Consider the following 19,614-nt stretch of genomic DNA (forward strand, 5'->3'; position numbering starts at 1 on the left):
TCATAACCAAAAACCTCAGCTTTAATCATTTAAAGCACCAGAATCTGCAAACATAAAAACTTCACTCCAATTTTTTTTTTCACACACACACTCAAAATAAAACACTTTCAGATATGAAAGAGAAGTTATAAGAAAAACAAATAGAAACAACTGCTTGAATAGGTAAAGGTACAGTAAATACAGAGGTTTTGAGTTAAAACAATAAAATTGTGTAATTAATAAAATAACACAAATCAGAAAAAGAAATCTTTTAAATAAATGCCTTTTCTTTTAACAACTCTGAACATTTTTTTTTATTATTTCCTTTTTTAATTAATAGGTAGTGCCACAATGGATCACAAGTAGCACACAAAAAAACAAAAAAAAGTTTAGACCACAAACTTTGGCATTTAAGGCTGTTTTTTTTTTTTTTTAATTATTCTACGTGATCTAAATAACACTAACAAACAGACCGGCTGAGCGGAAAGTAGGAGAGGCTCAGTTTTCTTTTTAAGTCACGTCTTAAATATGAAGATCCTCAGCCTCAGACATTCCTATCGGGCATTTCGTAGCTAAACACTTAAGTCACTTAAGGCCCACAGCAGCATTCTGACCGACCTTGGACTGCACGGACATGTCTGTCTGAGACAAACCTCATCCAGGAGAAATTCACCAGCAGCGGGGTGTAAAATTCACTTTTTCACACCAATAATGAAGTTAATAACGTCCTTCAAGCTCCAATCAGGAATTAGAGAAACTGTGTTGCATTTAAACTAAAGCTGGCAATGAAATTACTAACTGTATTAACAGAACTGAAAGTGTTTTACATTTGGCACAAAATACCAATCATTTTTGACTGTGATTAACAAACTCTCCCTGCTTTATCAAAACCCTGTCTCTCCAAATCTTTATAGGAAAGAACCCTATTCTTAATGGGAACCATGATATAAGACTCAATATGTGTCCAATTGTGTTTTAATACGTTGCAGAGAACATGGAAAGGAAAAAAAAAATTATTACAATAAAATGACAATGTTCTTTTTCTTGTCCACGGAGTGAAGAACTGCAAACTGTGAAATGTGCCCATTTACACCTAGTCACTTAATGCTCATTGAGTATCAGGATTATATCTTGATAAGTGTAAACACACCCATGCATTTAATACATATACAAATCTGATTGCTGGAACATCTGGCACTAAAACATGGAAGTGGCAATAACAAATCTCTTTTTGCCCATAATCAACAAAATTACTGCTGTCCTAACAAAACCCTGTATCTCTAAACGTAAGAAAGAAAACTAATTTTAAAGGAAACAGCTGCAGGTCAGGCCTTAATGGGTGTCCAATATTGTTTTAATATGTTGAATAGAACTAGCAAAGTACTTTTTATTCTTATTAAAACAACTTAAGTATCTTGAGTATGATGATTGTATTTGAAGGCCAAGCCACACAAAAACACAAGTGTACAAAAACAAACACGTCCAATATGCATTTAAAACATATACATATCCGATTACTCAAACCACTTCAGGAGGTAGTCTGAGCAAAATCAAACTACTATGTTAGCAGTGTAAATGATGCCATCTTGACAAGAACCATCTGACACCAAAAACACCAATAATAATAATAGTCACAAAATGAGCAAAATTTCCAAATTCTGTTCCACACTGCAATCCAATTTCAGTCTGACTCTCGAGTGTAAACGCATATAAACCTTAACATTGATACAATTCAGATTCTATCTGCATTAAGTGACCAGGTGTGAACAGGATGCAAGTCTCAAATTTCACTGAAAATACATCAGCCTGTGACATATGTGACATAACATAATCCAAGAATTTATGATATTTTACCTAGCTGATGTTTTTTACAATTAGTCAGTTGGGTTTTCTAATAAATAAAGCATGTCAGTTTAGTTTAAATTTGATATTTTAATAATATTGGGCATGTATACAATAAGTCGTACCATTCATGATTGGCTTAAATTTGTAATGTAATGTAACATAATGGCATTTAACTGCAAGCCACTTTGTACCAGCGCTAGCATTACTATTCAGCAATTTTGAATTATTACTATTATGACAACATCCTAACCACCTCCTTACACATTCATAATATAGTCCAGCAAGAAAACACCAGATTTATATTATGGTTTGATATAACAGTAAGAAAGGACTCACATATACAGCTCTGGGGGAAAAAATAAGAGACCACTTAAAATTATGTGTTTTTGATTTTACCAATTTGAAAACCATCAAACCAAGCTAAACTGCCTGAATTTTTTGCACTAGCAAAAGCAGTTTGCAAGACTGGTGGAGGAGAACATGCCAATATGCATGAAAAAAAAATCAGGGTTATTCCATCAAATATTGATTTCTGAACTCTTAAAACTTTATGAATATGAACTTGTTTTCTTTGCATTATTTGAGGTCTGAAAGCTCTGCATCTTTTTTATTATTTCAGCCATTTCTCATTTTCTGCAAATAAATGCTCTAAATTACAGTATATTTATTTGGAATTTGGGAGAAGTGTTCTGTGTAGTTTATAGAATAAAACAACAATGTTAATTTTACTCAAACATAAACCTATAAATAGCAAAATCAGAAAAAACTGATTCAGAAACTGGAGTGGTCTCATTTTTTGCAGAGCTGTATAGATCCAGAATGATCATATTTATACTTCTATATATTCGAAAAAAAAGTTGTAATTTCACAGTGATCTGCTGCTACTATTTTTTAACATAGCTTTTTTTTTTGTTTTAGCACCTGACAGTTTAAAGCAATTTGTTTTTCCATGTTTGTCCTCTAATTGATCCTTTATCTACCTCCATACTGCACTCTAGTGGTGGTCAGTCAGGTCAGATTATGAAGGAGAATTCCACCTTAAAAGAAAAAAAAATCTACAGAACTCAACTGCTAATATGTGAATAAAGTGATGCAGAGTAGACTGTTATAATGTGGCAATTTTTTTTCAGACTTTTTCACAGTAGTGGTGATGGGAACTAGGCGGCAGATTTCAAAATAAAAACATACATTTTCATTTACCATTATTTTGCAATGATCAAAACTAAACATAGTATAATTATAATATAATTAAGAATAAAATGTTCAAACAAAAAAAAAAAAAAAAAAAGAATAAAATGTTCACAGTTTTTGGTTAAACAAAGAAGTGTACTTTAAAATAATAAAGTAGTACAAATAACGATTTTATTTTGAACGATTATTGTTAAACCATTGTTCCTATAACCATAACTGTGAAGAAATCAGAACAATTTACTTTTCAATATTAACATATTGATCCACTCCAAATGTATTTTTTCAACTTCTTCATAAACATAAATGCATAGATATATATGCAAAATCCCCCTTTTAAAGGAGCATTGTGTCTACAATAAAAATGAAATATTGATTATGCAATAGTATTATGTATTTAATACCCACAGATAATAATATTGCACCTGTATGAATATATATATTTTTTAACTATTAAAGAATAATAACCACAGCCAACACTTGCAAGCATTTTACGTGTTTCCAATATGAACTGACACATTACCATGTAGGTGTTTTAGACATGAGAGCTGCAGAGGCATGTAGTGGTGCTGACTGAAGGCCTCTTACGACGCATTCACAAAAACCGGCCTGCCAGTTTCCGTGATTCCTGATTGGTGCTTAAATTATTAACATTTAAATTAAAACTGTAGTCCCCATCAATGGTAACCTGGTTCTTCAGCTCTAGACAGAGTCCTAAAAGCTGGTGAAAAAGGCTGCAGGATCCAGAGGAAGGATGTCAGTCAGACTCTCATTTCTTCTTCAGTGTCTCCAGGTAGCCGATGAACCTCCGCAGGTTAATTCTGATGTTGTCCAGAATGCAGAGCTGATCTGGGCTGTACTTCCCACCTCGTCCTTCCTTCCGGATCTGTCTCACACACACAAAAATCACAATTATCATATGTTTTGCAAAATAAGGTGCAATGAACGTCTATTTTCTGTTCTTTTTTCATACATAAGGGTCAATAGAACTGGATTATAAAGGTAATTTTTTGTTTTGAAGGAACTTCAAATTCAGCAGATCTCGCTGCTGAGTGGTGTTGAGGGGGTCGCTAACTAAGTTAAGTTAAGTAAATAAAACTGTAATAAAAAAAAAACACTTTCTTTTAAAGTCAAACAAGCACTGAATGTTAATCTACACAGATGTCTCTCCTAAAAACTGTTTATTTGGGTGAGTAAAGCGCTTCTGTTTATTTACAGTAAGCTTAGATTCCCAAGTTTCTCCAGCACTAGGCTGAAGCATTAGCATTAGCGGCTAACCGCTTCAGCGGTGCTAGCCGGGGTTAGCAGCAGGCAACAGGCCGATAATCCTCCTCTCAGAACGGGGAAGTAGCAAGCATGGTTAGCGGGTAATGCTAATGCTGCTCCAGCAGTGCTAGCCGGGGTTAGCAGCAGGCTACAGGCCAATAATATTCACCTATGAATGGGGAAATAGCGGTTAACGGCTAATGCTAATGTTACTTCAGCCATGGTACTGGAAAACTACACTGGAACTCCAGTATATCGCTGTACTTCAGTGTAGTGTCTTTACTGCTCCTTACCACCTGACTGGAAAAACTCCTACATAAGACGCACTGGATTAAAAGGCGCACTGACAATTTTGGGAAAAACCAAAAGGATTTTAAGTGAATTCTCTAAACTCATCTGTAGATGTGTATAGGGCTGGGTTTCGAAATTCAATACCAAAAAGGCACAGAACGAAATGTCTCGGTACTACACAATATGGAATAAAATAAAAAGCATACCTTAGCTTTGAAGATGGGCTGCAAGGCTTTGAGAGCTGAGAGCAGATTGATGCTCCGTGCTGCACTCTCTGCTTCATCTCCATCAGCAAACACATCGAACAGAGCGTCCAGAGCCTCTCCACACACCACCAGGTCAGCGTCCTTTGTTGCTACATTCAGTAACGCATTCCCTATCAGCTGCAACAAGAAAAAAATGATTAAATATTTTGTCGCTGTCCAATGAAAAACACTTATCTCCGAAACAGCAACTTTACAGGAGAGAGAAAAAACTTTGTAAACCTTCAATGGAAATCAATGTAAAAAGAGTTTATGTAAGGTAATTTTTAAAGGTTTCTATTGGTCCATTCATCAAGAATTTTTGGCACAGTGTAAGGAACAGGTTGTCTGTTCAAATTATGTAGTAAACTAAAAATCGGTAAAAATTGAAATAAGTGTTTTTAATAGGACAGCGACGATTAGTATTACATGCAGAACATTTACATGAGCCTAAAACCAGATTAATCACCCTTCAGATACTGATATTTTCCCTTTCCATCTTATAATCACCTGGATTCTTATTCTGTTATCACGGCTTATGGTGGTGTTGTGTATGATATAATCACCTGCAGTGTTTCAGCAGAGCCGTTCTCTTTAGCCAGTGTGCTTCCTGTAATGCCCATAATGGCCAGAGCGTTCACTCTCACACTGACCAGCTCACACCTCGTCGCTGCCTCACACACACTCATCAGCTGCTGGGGGCTCATACACTGTACAGCACAGAGACACATTAATGTGAATTTAGTGTTTAAGCAATATGCATCAATATTCATTACTTTTTCAAAACTTAAAAACACTGTGTTCAGTAAAAAATAAATCATGTTACAATTAAATAATTACAAGTTGCACGTAAATAGCATAATGGAATATCTGGACAAAAAGAAGTTCGAAATTATGAACGGAACAATTGATAGATGCCCATCATGAAATTCAGAAATGTAGACAAACATACTTTTTTTTTCTTGAACTCACACTAAGGGTGTTCTAAAACAATTAATTGAAAAGTTACTTTATTTTAGTAACTCAGTTAAAATGTGAAACTCATTACATAGATGTATTACACACAGTAATTTATTTTAATTAATTAATAAAATCAGAGTGAAAATTAGAATATTACATACGACCAATTTGTACTTTTGGCAGTGTGGGCACTGTGCCAAGTCCTGCTGGAAAATGAAATCTGCACCTCCATGAAAGTTTTCAGCAGAGGGAAGCATGAAGTGCTGTAAGATTTTCTCGGGAAAACACTGTACTGACTTAATAACCAATAACTGAAAACCCAATAATTCAATGACATGACAAGTCTGACCACAGCTATACATTAACACATCCACTTACTGTGTATACATCATTAATTTTCATAGAAAGACAGTGTGTGTTCTAACCTGAGGGATTTTTTTGGAAGCCATGATCTGAAGGAGAGAGCGCATGGCACTCGTCACTGCCTCCAAAAACTCCTCCTCCTTCAGGACCTCTGCAACATTAAAAACACACCCAAAACAATATATGTCTTCAGTTAAAGGTAGTATTAATATTATTAGAAAAATCAAACATTCTGAATGAAAGTATTATAATGATATCAGATCAGACACGCTTTATATCCACATCTTGGTGGTCTAGAAAGACAGAGACAGAGATAAGATATAAAAAGAAGAAGATAAAGTCTGTCCTGAATATTATGGATGGTTTCTAACCTTCTGAGCTGAAGACCAGAGAGGAGAGATGCTGAGCGACTGCCTGCAGCCCTGCAGCACCACCCAGACACTCCGCATCCATCGCAGACAGAATGTTATTAAGACACGTTAAGGCCCGGCACTGCACCCGCTGCATTCTGGGAACATAAAGATGTGCTTAGATGTAGTGTAAACCTGCGATGTAACTAAACTAACCATTAAACACATTTTAACGTTAACAATCTGAATAAAAAGCTACGTATTTAATATACATATAATCATTATATATATATATATATATATAATCATAATTAAGGAAATATTACTTTTTAATGAGGCATCTCCATGATGAATCTTTGCGGCAGATGTCAAGAGCAGAAACACTGGGAAACTCTGCTTTTTTCAGAACCTAAAGGATAAGTGCATGTGTGGGGAAAGGGGAAAAGGAAAAGTTTAGAAACAGAGTTAAAATGAAAATGTATAAAAAACACCTCCAAATGTCCTTTGAATTCAATTAGGAAATATCTGATTTTACTTGAGTTTTTTTTCTGTCCAGACTATGACATAATAATCTGAATACAATCTAAATAATCTTGCAGTCTGAACATAACCTATCTGCAACATATAACGGCCTCTAATTAGAGTCAGATTAGTCCAATTAACTCTTTTCTATTGAAATAAATGTTTTGGGATGCACCAAATATTTAGCACAAGAAAAAAAAAAAACACTTTCATAACAATTTAAAAATCAATTATATTGAACAATGTTTTCAGTAATTTCAGAATTTTCAGCAGCTACGTGGTAGGCCCACACTCTACCCTCACCCTTAGTGCTCCCCCCCCCCAAATGTCACTAAAGTATTAAAATAGCACTGCACTGAAATAATTTAATGACTAGAATAGCACTGTTGAATTTTGTTGGTATGTATGCAGGGATAGTAAAAGTGTTTTTGTTTTTATTATATATATAGTATTTAAAAAATGTATTTAATAATATTTAAAGTTTGTATCTGCTTTTTCTATAAAAACATGGCAAAAATATGTTAATTTAGGCTTTTTTTTAGCCTTTTAAATGGCATTGACATGGTGGACGAAACAGGCACATACATTTTAGAAGTGAGAAAGAGGACCTGATACAGAGAGTGTAACTAAAACCTGCTAAGCAATATATAGCATTTTTGTTACCTGCTGGGGTACGCTGTGGTTGAGCAGTGTCGTGTGTAGCTCAGCAGAAAGGCAGAGAGGTGAGAGAAGGCTGGTGTTTCCGTCAGTGCCGTCAAGACACATCTCGCTCTCATCACTGCTCGACATCTCCTCCCATTCATCATCAGAGGGCTCTACACACAAAGCACACACACACACACAGTACAATAAAGGAGTTAAAAAAACAAAAACAAAATTACCATCTGCACAAATCAATACAGAGATTCTGCTGTTCTTCTAACAACTATAAAATTAATTTAATTAATCCTGTTAATCCATGATTTCTTTTCATATTCTTTGTTTTAAAACTACATTAAATTATATTGCTCTTTGAGGTTAGTGCTTATATCAGCCAGTCCTTACAAGATAAGCCCATGAGATCACTGCTATCCTCACACAAACCCCCTCAGCAAATCTATACAGACAACCCCCCCTCCACACACACGTACCATCTGAACAGCACATGTTGACAATGATCTCTAGTGATGTTTGCTGCGCTGTCAGCAGGGCTATGGCCTCCCTCAACTCCAGCCTGTCCCTCTGGACACACACAAACGGACACAAGAGAGAGGGAGAGAGGGAGAGAGAGAGAGAATACAAGGATCAGTAACATTAGCTGACAGGCGAGCTCAGGGGTGCCCAACTGTGGTCTAAAGGACCAGAGTCCAGCACAGTTTGGTGATTCCCCTGCTTCTCCAAATTCAACTCATATGAACTCAAATCAACTCATATTCAGGGTTCACCCCAATTTTTAGATCCTATCAAGTAGCTAGGAATCCCCCCTATCTCATAAGGCCACCAGTGCTGTAAGGGTGAAAGCTAGAAACTTCATTGGACAGTTAAACATGCTTGGAAGGGAACACTAACTTCCAGCTCTGTTACATCAGCTAACTGATTCCACCCTCACGTTAGTTAACATAAAACAGAGTGAATGACTAAAAGCAAGACAGACAAAGTTGCCATATTGGAGGTTTTGTGCAACATTAACAAACCTTTTACTTGGAAAAGCACAGACTATTTGGCAACCCACTTGATATCGGTTTAATACCTCTTTACTCTAGGAAGATGTGGGCTAGCCAAGACAGAAGATAAGCTAATTTAACTAGCTAGCTAACTTTGTTTCCAAAAGACTAAATGCATTACTTAGCTTTACTTACATTTGAACTGTGCATCACTGGTTATAAATTTATGACAAAAATAGCACTTCTGAGGTAGCTAGGAAGCTAAAGGCGTGATGAGAACAGCATGGTGGAGGTAAATTTATGATAATTAGAATAGCACTGCTGAAGTAAAATTATGAATAAATTCATACTGCGAACGTACATTTCTGATAAAAAGGCCACTGCTGAGGTAAACCGAATATTAGGATAGCACTACTAAGCTAAATCCATAACTAAAATTACACAGCTGAGGTACATTTTTAATTGGAAGAGCACCACTGAGGTAAACTGATGATTAAAATAGCACTACTCAGCTAAATCTATTACTGAAATTATACCGCTGACTTAGTCATAATTAAAATTCGCTGCTGAGGTCCGTTTGATAAGAATGTCACTGCTGAGCGAGCTAGCTAGCTGAATGTGGAACTAGAACAGCACCACTGAGGTAAATACATGATTAAAATAGCACTGTTGAGGTTAATGCATTGTGCTTTGTTGGTATGTCTGCTGATTTTTTTTTTTAATATAAAGTATTTAATAATGTTTTTAATTGCTTTTTAATTGAAAATAATTAGGTTATTTCAATTTCTTCAGTGACGAAAAAAAATCTATATCCAGTACTCAATCTAATGCTTTTTTGTTTGTTTCGGACAAAAAATAAATACATTCATTGCATCTCTACTTTTATGTGATTTATTACTCTCTGGCCTGCTTTATTTTGTGCAGACACTTAACCAAACCCATGCAGTCTATGATAATCACAGGCGCATCCTGGAGGCAGGTGTGACAGTGTAAGGTTTAGAGGGTAAAACAAGTGTCTTCTTGTCTTCTGGCTTTATGGATGTCATTATGTATTAGAAACAAAACTCAGTCGCCTGGACCCTGAGGGGGATGAGGCCACTAGTGAGACTGAGGCTAAGGGTTAGGGGATATATGGGGATAGAGGGAAAAAAAGAGCCTAACAGGGGGACGGGGGGCTACGACTGTCCTTATTTTACTTCACACATTAAGCACACCCACTCAAATACACCCACCCATGCATGAACATTCATACCTTGGAGGTACGTGGGGGGAAAAAACAATCTACTCAATACATGAACTCATATTTCCACACACTCATATTATGCCACCAATTAAAGATTTACAATCAAAAAGTTGATGTGAATTATCATGAGTTTAAATGAGGTCTTATAGTGCTTAAAGTAACAGGACACCATTTCTGAAATTGAGAAGGTATTTAAAATTCACATTCCATTTCTACATTATCTCAATACCAACTCAATCTAGTAGCAGATTAATGTACACATTAACCCCCTAACAGGCCAGGATTTTAGTAAATTTTCTGCCTGATGTTACAACCCTAAATCTTGAGGACTTCTATTCAAGCACTGCATAAAAAGCTTTCATGTTTGATAAGGAACATTACTGAAAAGCATAATTGTAATTGTAATAGAAAAAAAGAAAAGAATTTAGTAAATCTACTAATGTCAAAATGTAATAAATAAAATCATAAAATTGGCTCTTTCCTAAACTTCATATTCAAATCAATATTTTCTGAATACAAATCAAGCAGTTCATGTCCTCCAAACCTTTAGTTTCATTATGCTTGTCTAGTTTTTACATCTATTTTCAAACATGCAAAATTGGAAATTATTAAGTGAAGTAAAGAGAAAACAGGCAGCTTCTCTAAGTGTCCTGTAGGAGATTTCAAAGCTCTCAAAGTTTTCAGAATGTAAATAAAATTTTTTTTTTTATCTCCTACACCAGTAGCCTGTATACATGACAAGGCATGTTAAATGATTAACATATGACTGAGCAATAATTAAAAATAAAAATTAAATAAAAATACTCACAGGTAGAAAATCAGAGATGTCTTTATCAATCTTTGCATGTTTCCCATTCTTCTTCCTACCGTTCTTCTTCACCTCCCCATCTCCCTCCTCCATCTCCTCCTCCTCTTCCACAGAAGCTCCATTTCCTGTTGCAGGCTGCTCCTCTGAATGCGCTGAAGCTGAGACTGGCTCAGCTGTGCTTTTGCTGGCTAGTCGGCTCTCCTGGGCCTGCCACAGATCAGGGATCAGTGACCCAGTGTCCAGACTGAGGCAGTGGGCAAGAGTGGCCACCACCGCGGTCAGAGCTTCTGCCTGACACTGGGAGGAGAAGCAGGCCTTTAGGTTCCATACTGATCCTGAGAAGCGGAGGGAAAAACAGTAAATAAATAGAGCCAAGGTTGTCTTTACAGTCTGTGGCATTTTAAGGCTTTTAATTGATGGATTTAAAGACATTTTTTTAAGAAATGCATATTTAACAGTCGTATCCATCTCTGTACCTGCAGCCAGTGTGCGCAGCAGAACGTGCTCCATGCTGGACTGTGTGGAGAGCAGTACATTTTCCAGAGCAGCCAGAACTGCCCCGCTCACACTTCCTGTCAGCTCTGAGTTATCCTCAGTCACTGTGTGTAGACAGTGGGCTGCAAACACAGATTAAAACAAGAATAAGCATATATACTCAGTCACTGTAAACACATGCAGCAGAAGGTATAAGCAGTCAAAGTGGACACACAGGAAGAGAAGGGTGGGTTAATATTGCATATTGCAGTGTATCAGAATATATTCTGCATATAATTAAAATATTATTTGGTGTGTGTGTTTCACCTGCTGATACAGCGAGTTGGATGTTCTGTGGATGTCTCTCCAGGCAAAGCAACAGAGCATCCGTAAGCCCAGTTCTATTAAACACAGATACTGCTGTACTGCTGCTCTCACTACAAACACAGACACAAACATATTGTTTAAAAAAAATATTAAAAGATAACCCATGAATTTTATTTATTTATGCTTTTAAATACAGGTTAATCTACAGATAGAGTAGATACAAAAATCACCAGTTTAATATGCTGTGTTTATATTGCTGTGTATTAATTCTGCTATAAGAAGTGAGTGTACCAGAGGTTCCAGAGTAAGTTCACAGCTTCATTTGCTACACCCTCCACTGTGTACTTCTGTTCCTTTTTCACTGGGCTGGAACTTGGCTGAAATCCTCCACAGCACTGCAGGAATAAAGAGAAATAACCCTCATCAAAAACCCTGGTAAATGAACAGGCACAATTATTGACAAGAATTTATTTTTTTTATATAATTTTATTTATTTTTTTCTCAATTTACACAGCCAATTACCCAACCCACTCATTAGGACTCCCTCTATTAATCACTAGTAATGCCCCAAATCCAGAAAGGTGAAGACTAGCACATGCCTCCTCCGATACACGTGAATTCATCTACCGCCTCTTTTCGAACTGAAGCAGCATCGCTGAAGCGCAGTGACTTGGTTCCAATACATCAGCTCACAGATGAAGCCTTGTGCTGAGCGACATCACCCTTTGAAGTGATGTGGGGAAAGAGTGCCCTCTACCCAACCAGAGAGAGTAGCTGATGGCAAGCTACATGATCAGGAATCGAACCGGCGATCTCCTGATTATAGTGGCAGCACTTAGCCCGCTGGATCACTCAGAGCCCCAACAATATTTTTTAATGTGTAGCTCCAGCTATCCTGATCAGCTTTTCTTTTTTTTATACTGTAGATTACTTCAAAATTAATCATTATCAGACAGTATGAAACTATATATATTTATACAGAAATCCTATAAAGCTTTGTAAATATATATCTTTAGTAGGTTTAAGCAGTGATATGACCACAGAGTAGATCTACAGGTTGGCCCCTAGTGAGTGAACTCACCTCTTTCAGAAGGGCAGTCAGGGGAGTGAGCACATCCTGTCGCACCATATCCTCACACACATCCGGGCCTCCACAGGCACTTAGGTTTCTGTAAAATTATGATGTTATGAATAATTATTGATAATATATGTTAAAAGCAATATTGATAGTCAGTGGTGGCACCATGGCTCACTTTAAAATGACAAAAATATGTCTAATAAAATTCCTCAACCAACAAACTTCACTCTAGGCATATTTAGGTTTTTCAGACAATTAAAAAATTTTCCATTCTTGATTACACGTTTAATATTATTATTATTTTTTTTTTTTGCATAAGCATACGCTGACACAGCATTTCTAAGGCTAATAACTTCTGAGTTAGGAAACACAGTGTCAGTGATGTAAAGCACCAAAAGAAATTTGAGTAAATCTTTAAGCACAAGAAATTACTTTTAATATTATTGTTCTGCAATACTGTATAAATTCTCAACAACACACTATTATAATTGTAATAGTTTATATGTAAATATCTGTGTAAAAAATGTGGTTTATTTTATATCATGTTTAACCACACTGTTACAACCTGGTCTAGGGTCAGGTCGCAACAGAAAATGAGAATAAGCTCGCTCCCCAGACCCTTTTGCCAGACTAAAAACCAGACCACTTTACCCCAAGATAAATAAGAAACTGTAACAAAAGTAACAGAAAATATGAAGTGGATGTGCTGGGTATGTCTGAGAAAGACGTTTTTTTCCAGGACAGGAAAGAGAAAAAGCCCTGGGAGTCTTTTTGTAGATGTAACTATTGGTGTGTGTTTATACTTTTATTTAATTAACTGTGCAATTTTAAATAATAAACCATTTTCCTAAAATTCCAAACAGTATCACAAGATATTGCAATATATTTTATTGTAAATCTTATATTGTGTTTATTTTGACAGACAAACCAAGTCTACAAGATGCTTTGCATCTATAAAAGAGCTATCTTTTATATAAAAAAAAACTTCTTGAAACTTTTATTAAATATGTAGCTTACCTGAGTGCTCCTGTAGCAGTCTCTCGAACCGCTAGGCTGCTGTCCAGTAGTAGTGGTCCAAGTCTCCTCACTGCATCTCTCTGCAGAAAGCTGGGGATGGTCTGGCTCTGCTGGACAACACGTGAGATACTCGCAGACGCATACTCGCGCACATCTGCACAGGGACTCTGCAGCTGAGAGAACAATACCAACAGACAGTCAGTCAGATAGACAGAGACAGACAGATAGTGATGTGAACAGTAAGCATGTCAGACAGAACTACTTTATAATTCTCCTTTCACTTCTTCTTCAATGGTAAGGGCCCCACAGAGAAGGTATTATGTGGGTGGTGCGTCATTCTTTCAGAGCACTGCAGTGACACTGGCATGGTGGTGGTGAGTTAGTAATGTGTTCTGCTGGAATTAGCATATCAGCCACAGCAATGCTCATGAAATAAGTGGAGCGTTTAAAATGAAAGTAGAAGTGAGAGTGTAGAAACAAGGATATGGTGTTTATGTTCCAGCTGATCACTGTAAATACTATTTTCCAAAAAAAGTTTTAATTAACTGAGGGGCTGCTTTATTTACACAAATTAAATACTCAGCACTAAGATACACACATTGGATTGGGTAAAAAAAAAAAAAAAAAAGAACTTGATCCAGACATCCCTAAGTCAGTCATTCAGACAGAAAGTCAGTCAGTCAACTGTGGAGCTTCAAAAGTGGAAGAGTAATCTGGCCCATGGCAGAACTTTTTTTTAAGATGAGCAGATATATTCTAATGAAGTGTTGAGTTCTAAGTATAGCTCAAATATATACCTTGTCGTTTTATTCTATAAACTACGAACAACATTTCTTCCAAATACCAAATAGAAATATAGTCATTTAGAGAATTTATTCGCAGAAAATGAGAAATAGCTGAAATAGCAAAACAGATGCAGAGCTTTCAGACCTCAAATAATGCAAAGAAAACAAGTTCATATTCATAAAGTTTTTATGAATATGAACTTGTTTTCTTTGCATTATTTGAGGTCAATATCTGTGGAATAACCCTGGTTTTTAATCACAGTTTTCATGCATTTTGGCATGTTCTCTTCCACCAGTCTTACACGCTGCTTTTGGATAACATTATGCCGCTACTGGTGCCAACAATTCAAGCAGTTCAGCTTGGTTTGATGGCTTATGAACACCCACATTCCTCTTGAGGTTTTTAACTTGGTAAAAAAAAAAAACTCTTTTTAAGTGGTCTTTTACGAACACTGAGGATATAACACTTTGATACAGTGTAAAGTAGTCGGTGTACAGCTTGTATAACAGTGTACATTCTCTGAGCCATTATACATAATCAACACAGCCATTAATGTCTAAAACCACTGGTAAAAAAATGAATACACGCCTAAGTGAACATTGTTTCTATCCTTAAATACAGCCTGTTCACACTTGAGTATCATGGTTTGACAAGGCAGCAAAACTCAGCAGAACACTGGTCAGTTAGCTAGCATTAGCGCTCAGCTCTAGGTATATCTATATACCTTCTCCAGCAACTCCACCGCCGGAGACTCTTCAGCCTCCTCCTGCTGCTCCTCTTCCTCCAGCACGTCCTTAACAGCGGACACGGAGAGCCCGTCCGCGCTGAACTGCGGCCGTTTGTAGCGGGTGTTCTTGGTTTTTCCCATCGCGCTGCGGGTTACAGTGTTTTAATCTGTTTGTATTAAAACGTGACTGAAACTGACTGCTTCCACTGCCATGTGGAGGTCCACTGCCGCCTGCCCGAAACCATAGCAACGGGCCGTAAAGCCACGCAGTACTGTCGTACACCGTCGCAAGGCAGCATTTCAGCTGCCCAAGAGTGCACCCATGTGGCACCAAAACGGGTTACAGTCTTTTAGTGTTTTTTTTTATTTATTTTATTAATATTAAAGACATGGAGACAATTAAAGGACACATAGGGAATTACGCAGTAAACAGTAAAAACAGTTAGCATGAGCTGAAGCTTCACAGCGTGAAGTAAAAGCAGCAACTATTGTTCAGCACCTCCAGAAACTCCTTTTTTCAAAACGCTGAGAAAACTATTCTAGGTGACTCTCCCTCATGAAGACACTGAGATTAAAATTTAAACCAAGAGTGTGCAGATCTGTCCTCAATGCTAAATGTGCAACTTAGAAGAATCTAAAATATGATCTGGTTTGTTTAACACATTTTATTTACTGAAATAATTCAGCATGTGTTCCTCCTGTAAAGTTTTTATATAGCCTTCAATATTAAATTTACAACGTACAAAATCATTAAAAGAAAGAAAACACATTTACATGAATGAGAAGAGGTGTGTCCAAACTTTTAACTCGTATTCAGGCCAAGCAATTGCAACAATGACAGGTTATTGACAGGTTATTGCTGCCATCAGGGAGGAGACTGCGGAGTCTCGGGGCGAGGACCAGCAGACTGCGAGACAGCCCCATCCATCAGGCTGTGAGGATGCTGAACTCTCATCCTGCTCTACCCCCCATCCCAATCCTGCCCCAAGCACACACTCACTGCCAAATTTCCTTCGGGATCAATCACCATCAATATTGCACTATTGTCTTACGTATGTTTATTGTGTCTTGCTGTATTTTTTTTTTTTTTTTTTTTTTTTTTTTTTTATTTCTAATTTTTTCCCATTTTCTCCCCAATTTACACGGCCAATTACCCAACCCATTCATTAGGACTCCCCCTATCACTAGTGATACCTCAACACACCAGGAGGGTGAAGACTAGCACATGCTTCCTCCGATACATGTGAAGTCAGCCACCGCTTCTTTTCGAGCTGCTGCTGATGCAGCATTACCGAGCAGCCAGCGCGCTTGGAGGAAAGCGCAGCGGCTCGGCTCCAGTACATCAGCTCACAGACGCCCTGTGCTGCAGACATCCCCGTAGGAGTGATGTGGGGAGAGAGCGCCATCTACCCACCCAGAGGGAGCAGGGCCAATTTTGCCCCTCTGACACCGGCAGCTTGATGGCAAAGCTGCATGAGCTGGGGTTCGAACCGGCGACCTTCTGCTCATAGTGGCAGCGCTTTAGACCGCTGGACCACTCGGCGCCCGTGTCTTGCTGTATTGAACATATAGTGTCTCCCACTCTTTTATATTATAATTATATAGCTATTTTTACTTATTTACTTATATTTATATATCTATTCCTCCCCCACACCACTGCACCTTGTTTTTGTCTCATGTATGTCTATTTGTGTCCCTGCTGTATTGTACACATAGTGTCTCCCATTCTCCTTTATTATATCTATTATCTGTACTTGCTGTAAAATTGGGAAGGAGAGTAACGTAATTTCAATTCTCTGTATGTCCTGTACATATGCAGTATTGACAATAAAACTACTTGACTTGACTTGACTTAAGAATTAAATGCAGCGACAAAATGTGTGAGCACCCTATTAAATTGTGACGGTCCATGAGCATAAAACTTTTATCACAATCCCCATCAAAGGGGCCCCTTCCACCACTTGCCTTCAAATCCTTGAGGGAAATTCCTACTTATGAGGTTAGAGGAGGTCAATTACAACTTAACATGTGTCCGAGTGTTTTTTGTTTGGGTGTAAATGGACACCAATTCTTTTGTTCATATTTTTGGTCTATAGACCACTGAAGTCGTGTGTCATTCTGTAGTCCTCGCATGGCTTCGGTGTCTAAGCGTTTTTTCACTATGAGGAAAATAAATCTGTTCAGAACCCTGTACATTTTATTCTGTGTACATTTTACTCCTGAAAATCACTGTATCACTCTTTTCAGCCCAACACCAGCGAACTCCGGCCGTATGTTTACAGCATATTACACCCAGCTAATCCAATTAATGAACTAATGCCCTCACTGAGGAGAGCAGAGAGTGTAACCAAACAGCAGAAAAAGACTAACCAAACAGAACAGAATAACCCAGAACCACCTTTAAAAGCTGTAGCACGTTTTACCATTTACCGTCTTTATTATGCAGTGGAATAAATTAGAGATGTTTGCTGCTTCTGGCTCCTTGCTGTAGTACATTAAGCCACGTTAAGATTTTTACTTATAATAGGTTTCAAATAATAAGACTGGTTATTAAGAAACCTGAAACTCCATCCTTCTAAATGTAAACTAAGAATTCAGGTAAATGGGATAAGCTGCTTGATTAATAAACACATCAGCCAAAGACTAGAGGGCAGGATCATACCAGAATTAATGAAGACTACACATTAAACCCTGATGAGCCTCAGATCTAGAACTAGTTACCAGCCTGAGGGGCATGTAGTAACTCTAATACATCTCCTTTACTTAATGAGAGCATTTACTACTATTCACTACTGTCTGGTAGGCATCTCTCCGGTGTTGGGTCATGTGGTCATTTATTCGGGTTAACGCTGATTTGATCAACTCTGTCAGATAACTCCCAACACTGAACATCATATAAAACCTAAGAGTGTTAAAATTACTCTTTGGGAGTGAAAATCAACTCGGAAATGATTCATTCTGAAATTTTAACAATACAGTTTTTGCTGTGATATTATAATAGCCTGCACTGTGGTCATGCAGTGTGGAAGAAACATCTAAATAATTATTATTAATATTAACATCTTATTATTTGTGGGAAGCACCTTCTCCTAAAAGCATTATGAGTGTAGAATAGCCCAGCACAACAATTTAAACCCTTTAAATTAATGTTAATTCAATACACTAAGAAAAATAAGTACAGATTTGTACTTAAAAGAGTACAAAACTTATGTATCGCTGGGGTTGTACCTTATATTGAGGTATAGAGTATCTTTTAGTAAAGTCTTTTTTTTACCCATGTTTTTTGTACCAGTAAAGATTATAAACATTAACTGAATTTGTGTCAAGAACATGATGATCCAAAATTGTCTGGCATGTCTGGCAAATAAAAAATGTATAATTAAAATATATATTGTTTATTAATACAGGGATACATAATTCCAAATGTACCTTTTCCCTGGTTAAATGGTACAAATCTGTGCTTGCTGCTGTTAGAAAAGACTTCAGAGGGAACATATCTGACCCTCTAAACATCAATATAATACATTTGAGGGGACAATTATGATACGACTTTCAACACTTGCCTATTATGCAATGTTGTTTTTATGTCATTAACCTTTAAAGATTTAATGCAAGCAAACATTTAGGTTTATTCAATATTCTTCTCTATCAGAGGGGCATAACAGTATATAGCCTGTATTACTGAGGCTGAACTGCAGCATTTGTCAGAACTTCAAACAACACTGCTGCGTTCTAAACGTGCCTGCCTATACGCGTAGCTCGACAGAGCAGCATCACTTCACGTGCGGTTGTTGTGAGGTTAGGTTGGTGATTTGAGCTGTTTAGCTGTTTTTAGCTGTTGGTGTGTTTAGCTGTTCTGAGGTTAAGTAAGTGTTTTTGGTGTTTTAGCTGAGTTGCTGTGTTTAGCTGTTGTGAGGTTAAGTTGGTGGTTTTGGTGTTTTTAGCTGTTTTGCTGTGTTTAGCTGAGTTTAGCTGTTGTGAGGTTGAGTTGGTGGTTTTGGTGTTTTTAGCTGTTTTGCTGTGTTTAGCTGTTGTGAGGTTAAGTTGGTGTTTTTGGTGTTTTAGCTGTTTTGCTGTGTTTAGCTGTTGTGAGGTTAAGTTAGTGTTTTGGTGTTTTTAGCTATTTTGCTGTATTTAGCTGAGTTTAGCTGTTGTGAGGTTGAGTTGGTGGTTTTGGTGTTTTTAGCTATTTTGCTGTGTTTAGCTGAGTTTAGCTGTTGTGAGGTTGAGTTGGTGGTTTTGGTGTTTTTAGCTGTTTTGCTGTGTTTAGCTGAGTTTAGCTGTTGTGAGGTTGAGTTGGTGTGTTTAGCTGGAGCTGCTTTTGTGGGGACGATGCCCAGGCCCGTAGCCAGCATTGTGATGGGGGGGGGATCTTTTTCCCCCAAAAGTGGACTTCATTTGGCTCTCTACTCCAATGCCCCCTAAATACACGAACACACTTCAAACCTTTTAATTTAGACATATTTTATTTATTATAAGTTTGTTGTGAATCTGTTGTTGCTGTC

At 37.3% G+C, this 19,614-nt stretch overlaps 1 protein-coding gene across 1 annotated transcript; it reads right to left on the bottom strand.

Annotated features, from left to right (window-relative positions):
• On the bottom strand, positions 1–15,360 carry heatr3 (HEAT repeat containing 3). Its single transcript, XM_007244837.4, has 15 exons — positions 15,107–15,360; positions 13,597–13,769; positions 12,583–12,670; positions 11,793–11,896; positions 11,502–11,611; positions 11,177–11,317; positions 10,701–11,035; positions 8,137–8,227; positions 7,670–7,821; positions 6,811–6,893; positions 6,506–6,642; positions 6,197–6,285; positions 5,378–5,521; positions 4,776–4,952; positions 1–3,898 (listed from the first exon to the last, which is right to left on the bottom strand). Exons 1-15 carry the CDS (start codon positions 15,248–15,250, stop codon positions 3,782–3,784), a joined length of 2,085 nt encoding a protein of 694 aa, XP_007244899.3. The 5' UTR covers positions 15,251–15,360; the 3' UTR covers positions 1–3,781.
• Between the last annotated feature and the right edge of the window lie 4,254 nt (positions 15,361–19,614).

Source organism: Astyanax mexicanus, chromosome 23, assembly GCF_023375975.1.
Source record: "Astyanax mexicanus isolate ESR-SI-001 chromosome 23, AstMex3_surface, whole genome shotgun sequence".
In the NCBI taxonomy this organism is placed as follows: domain Eukaryota; kingdom Metazoa; phylum Chordata; class Actinopteri; order Characiformes; family Acestrorhamphidae; genus Astyanax; species Astyanax mexicanus.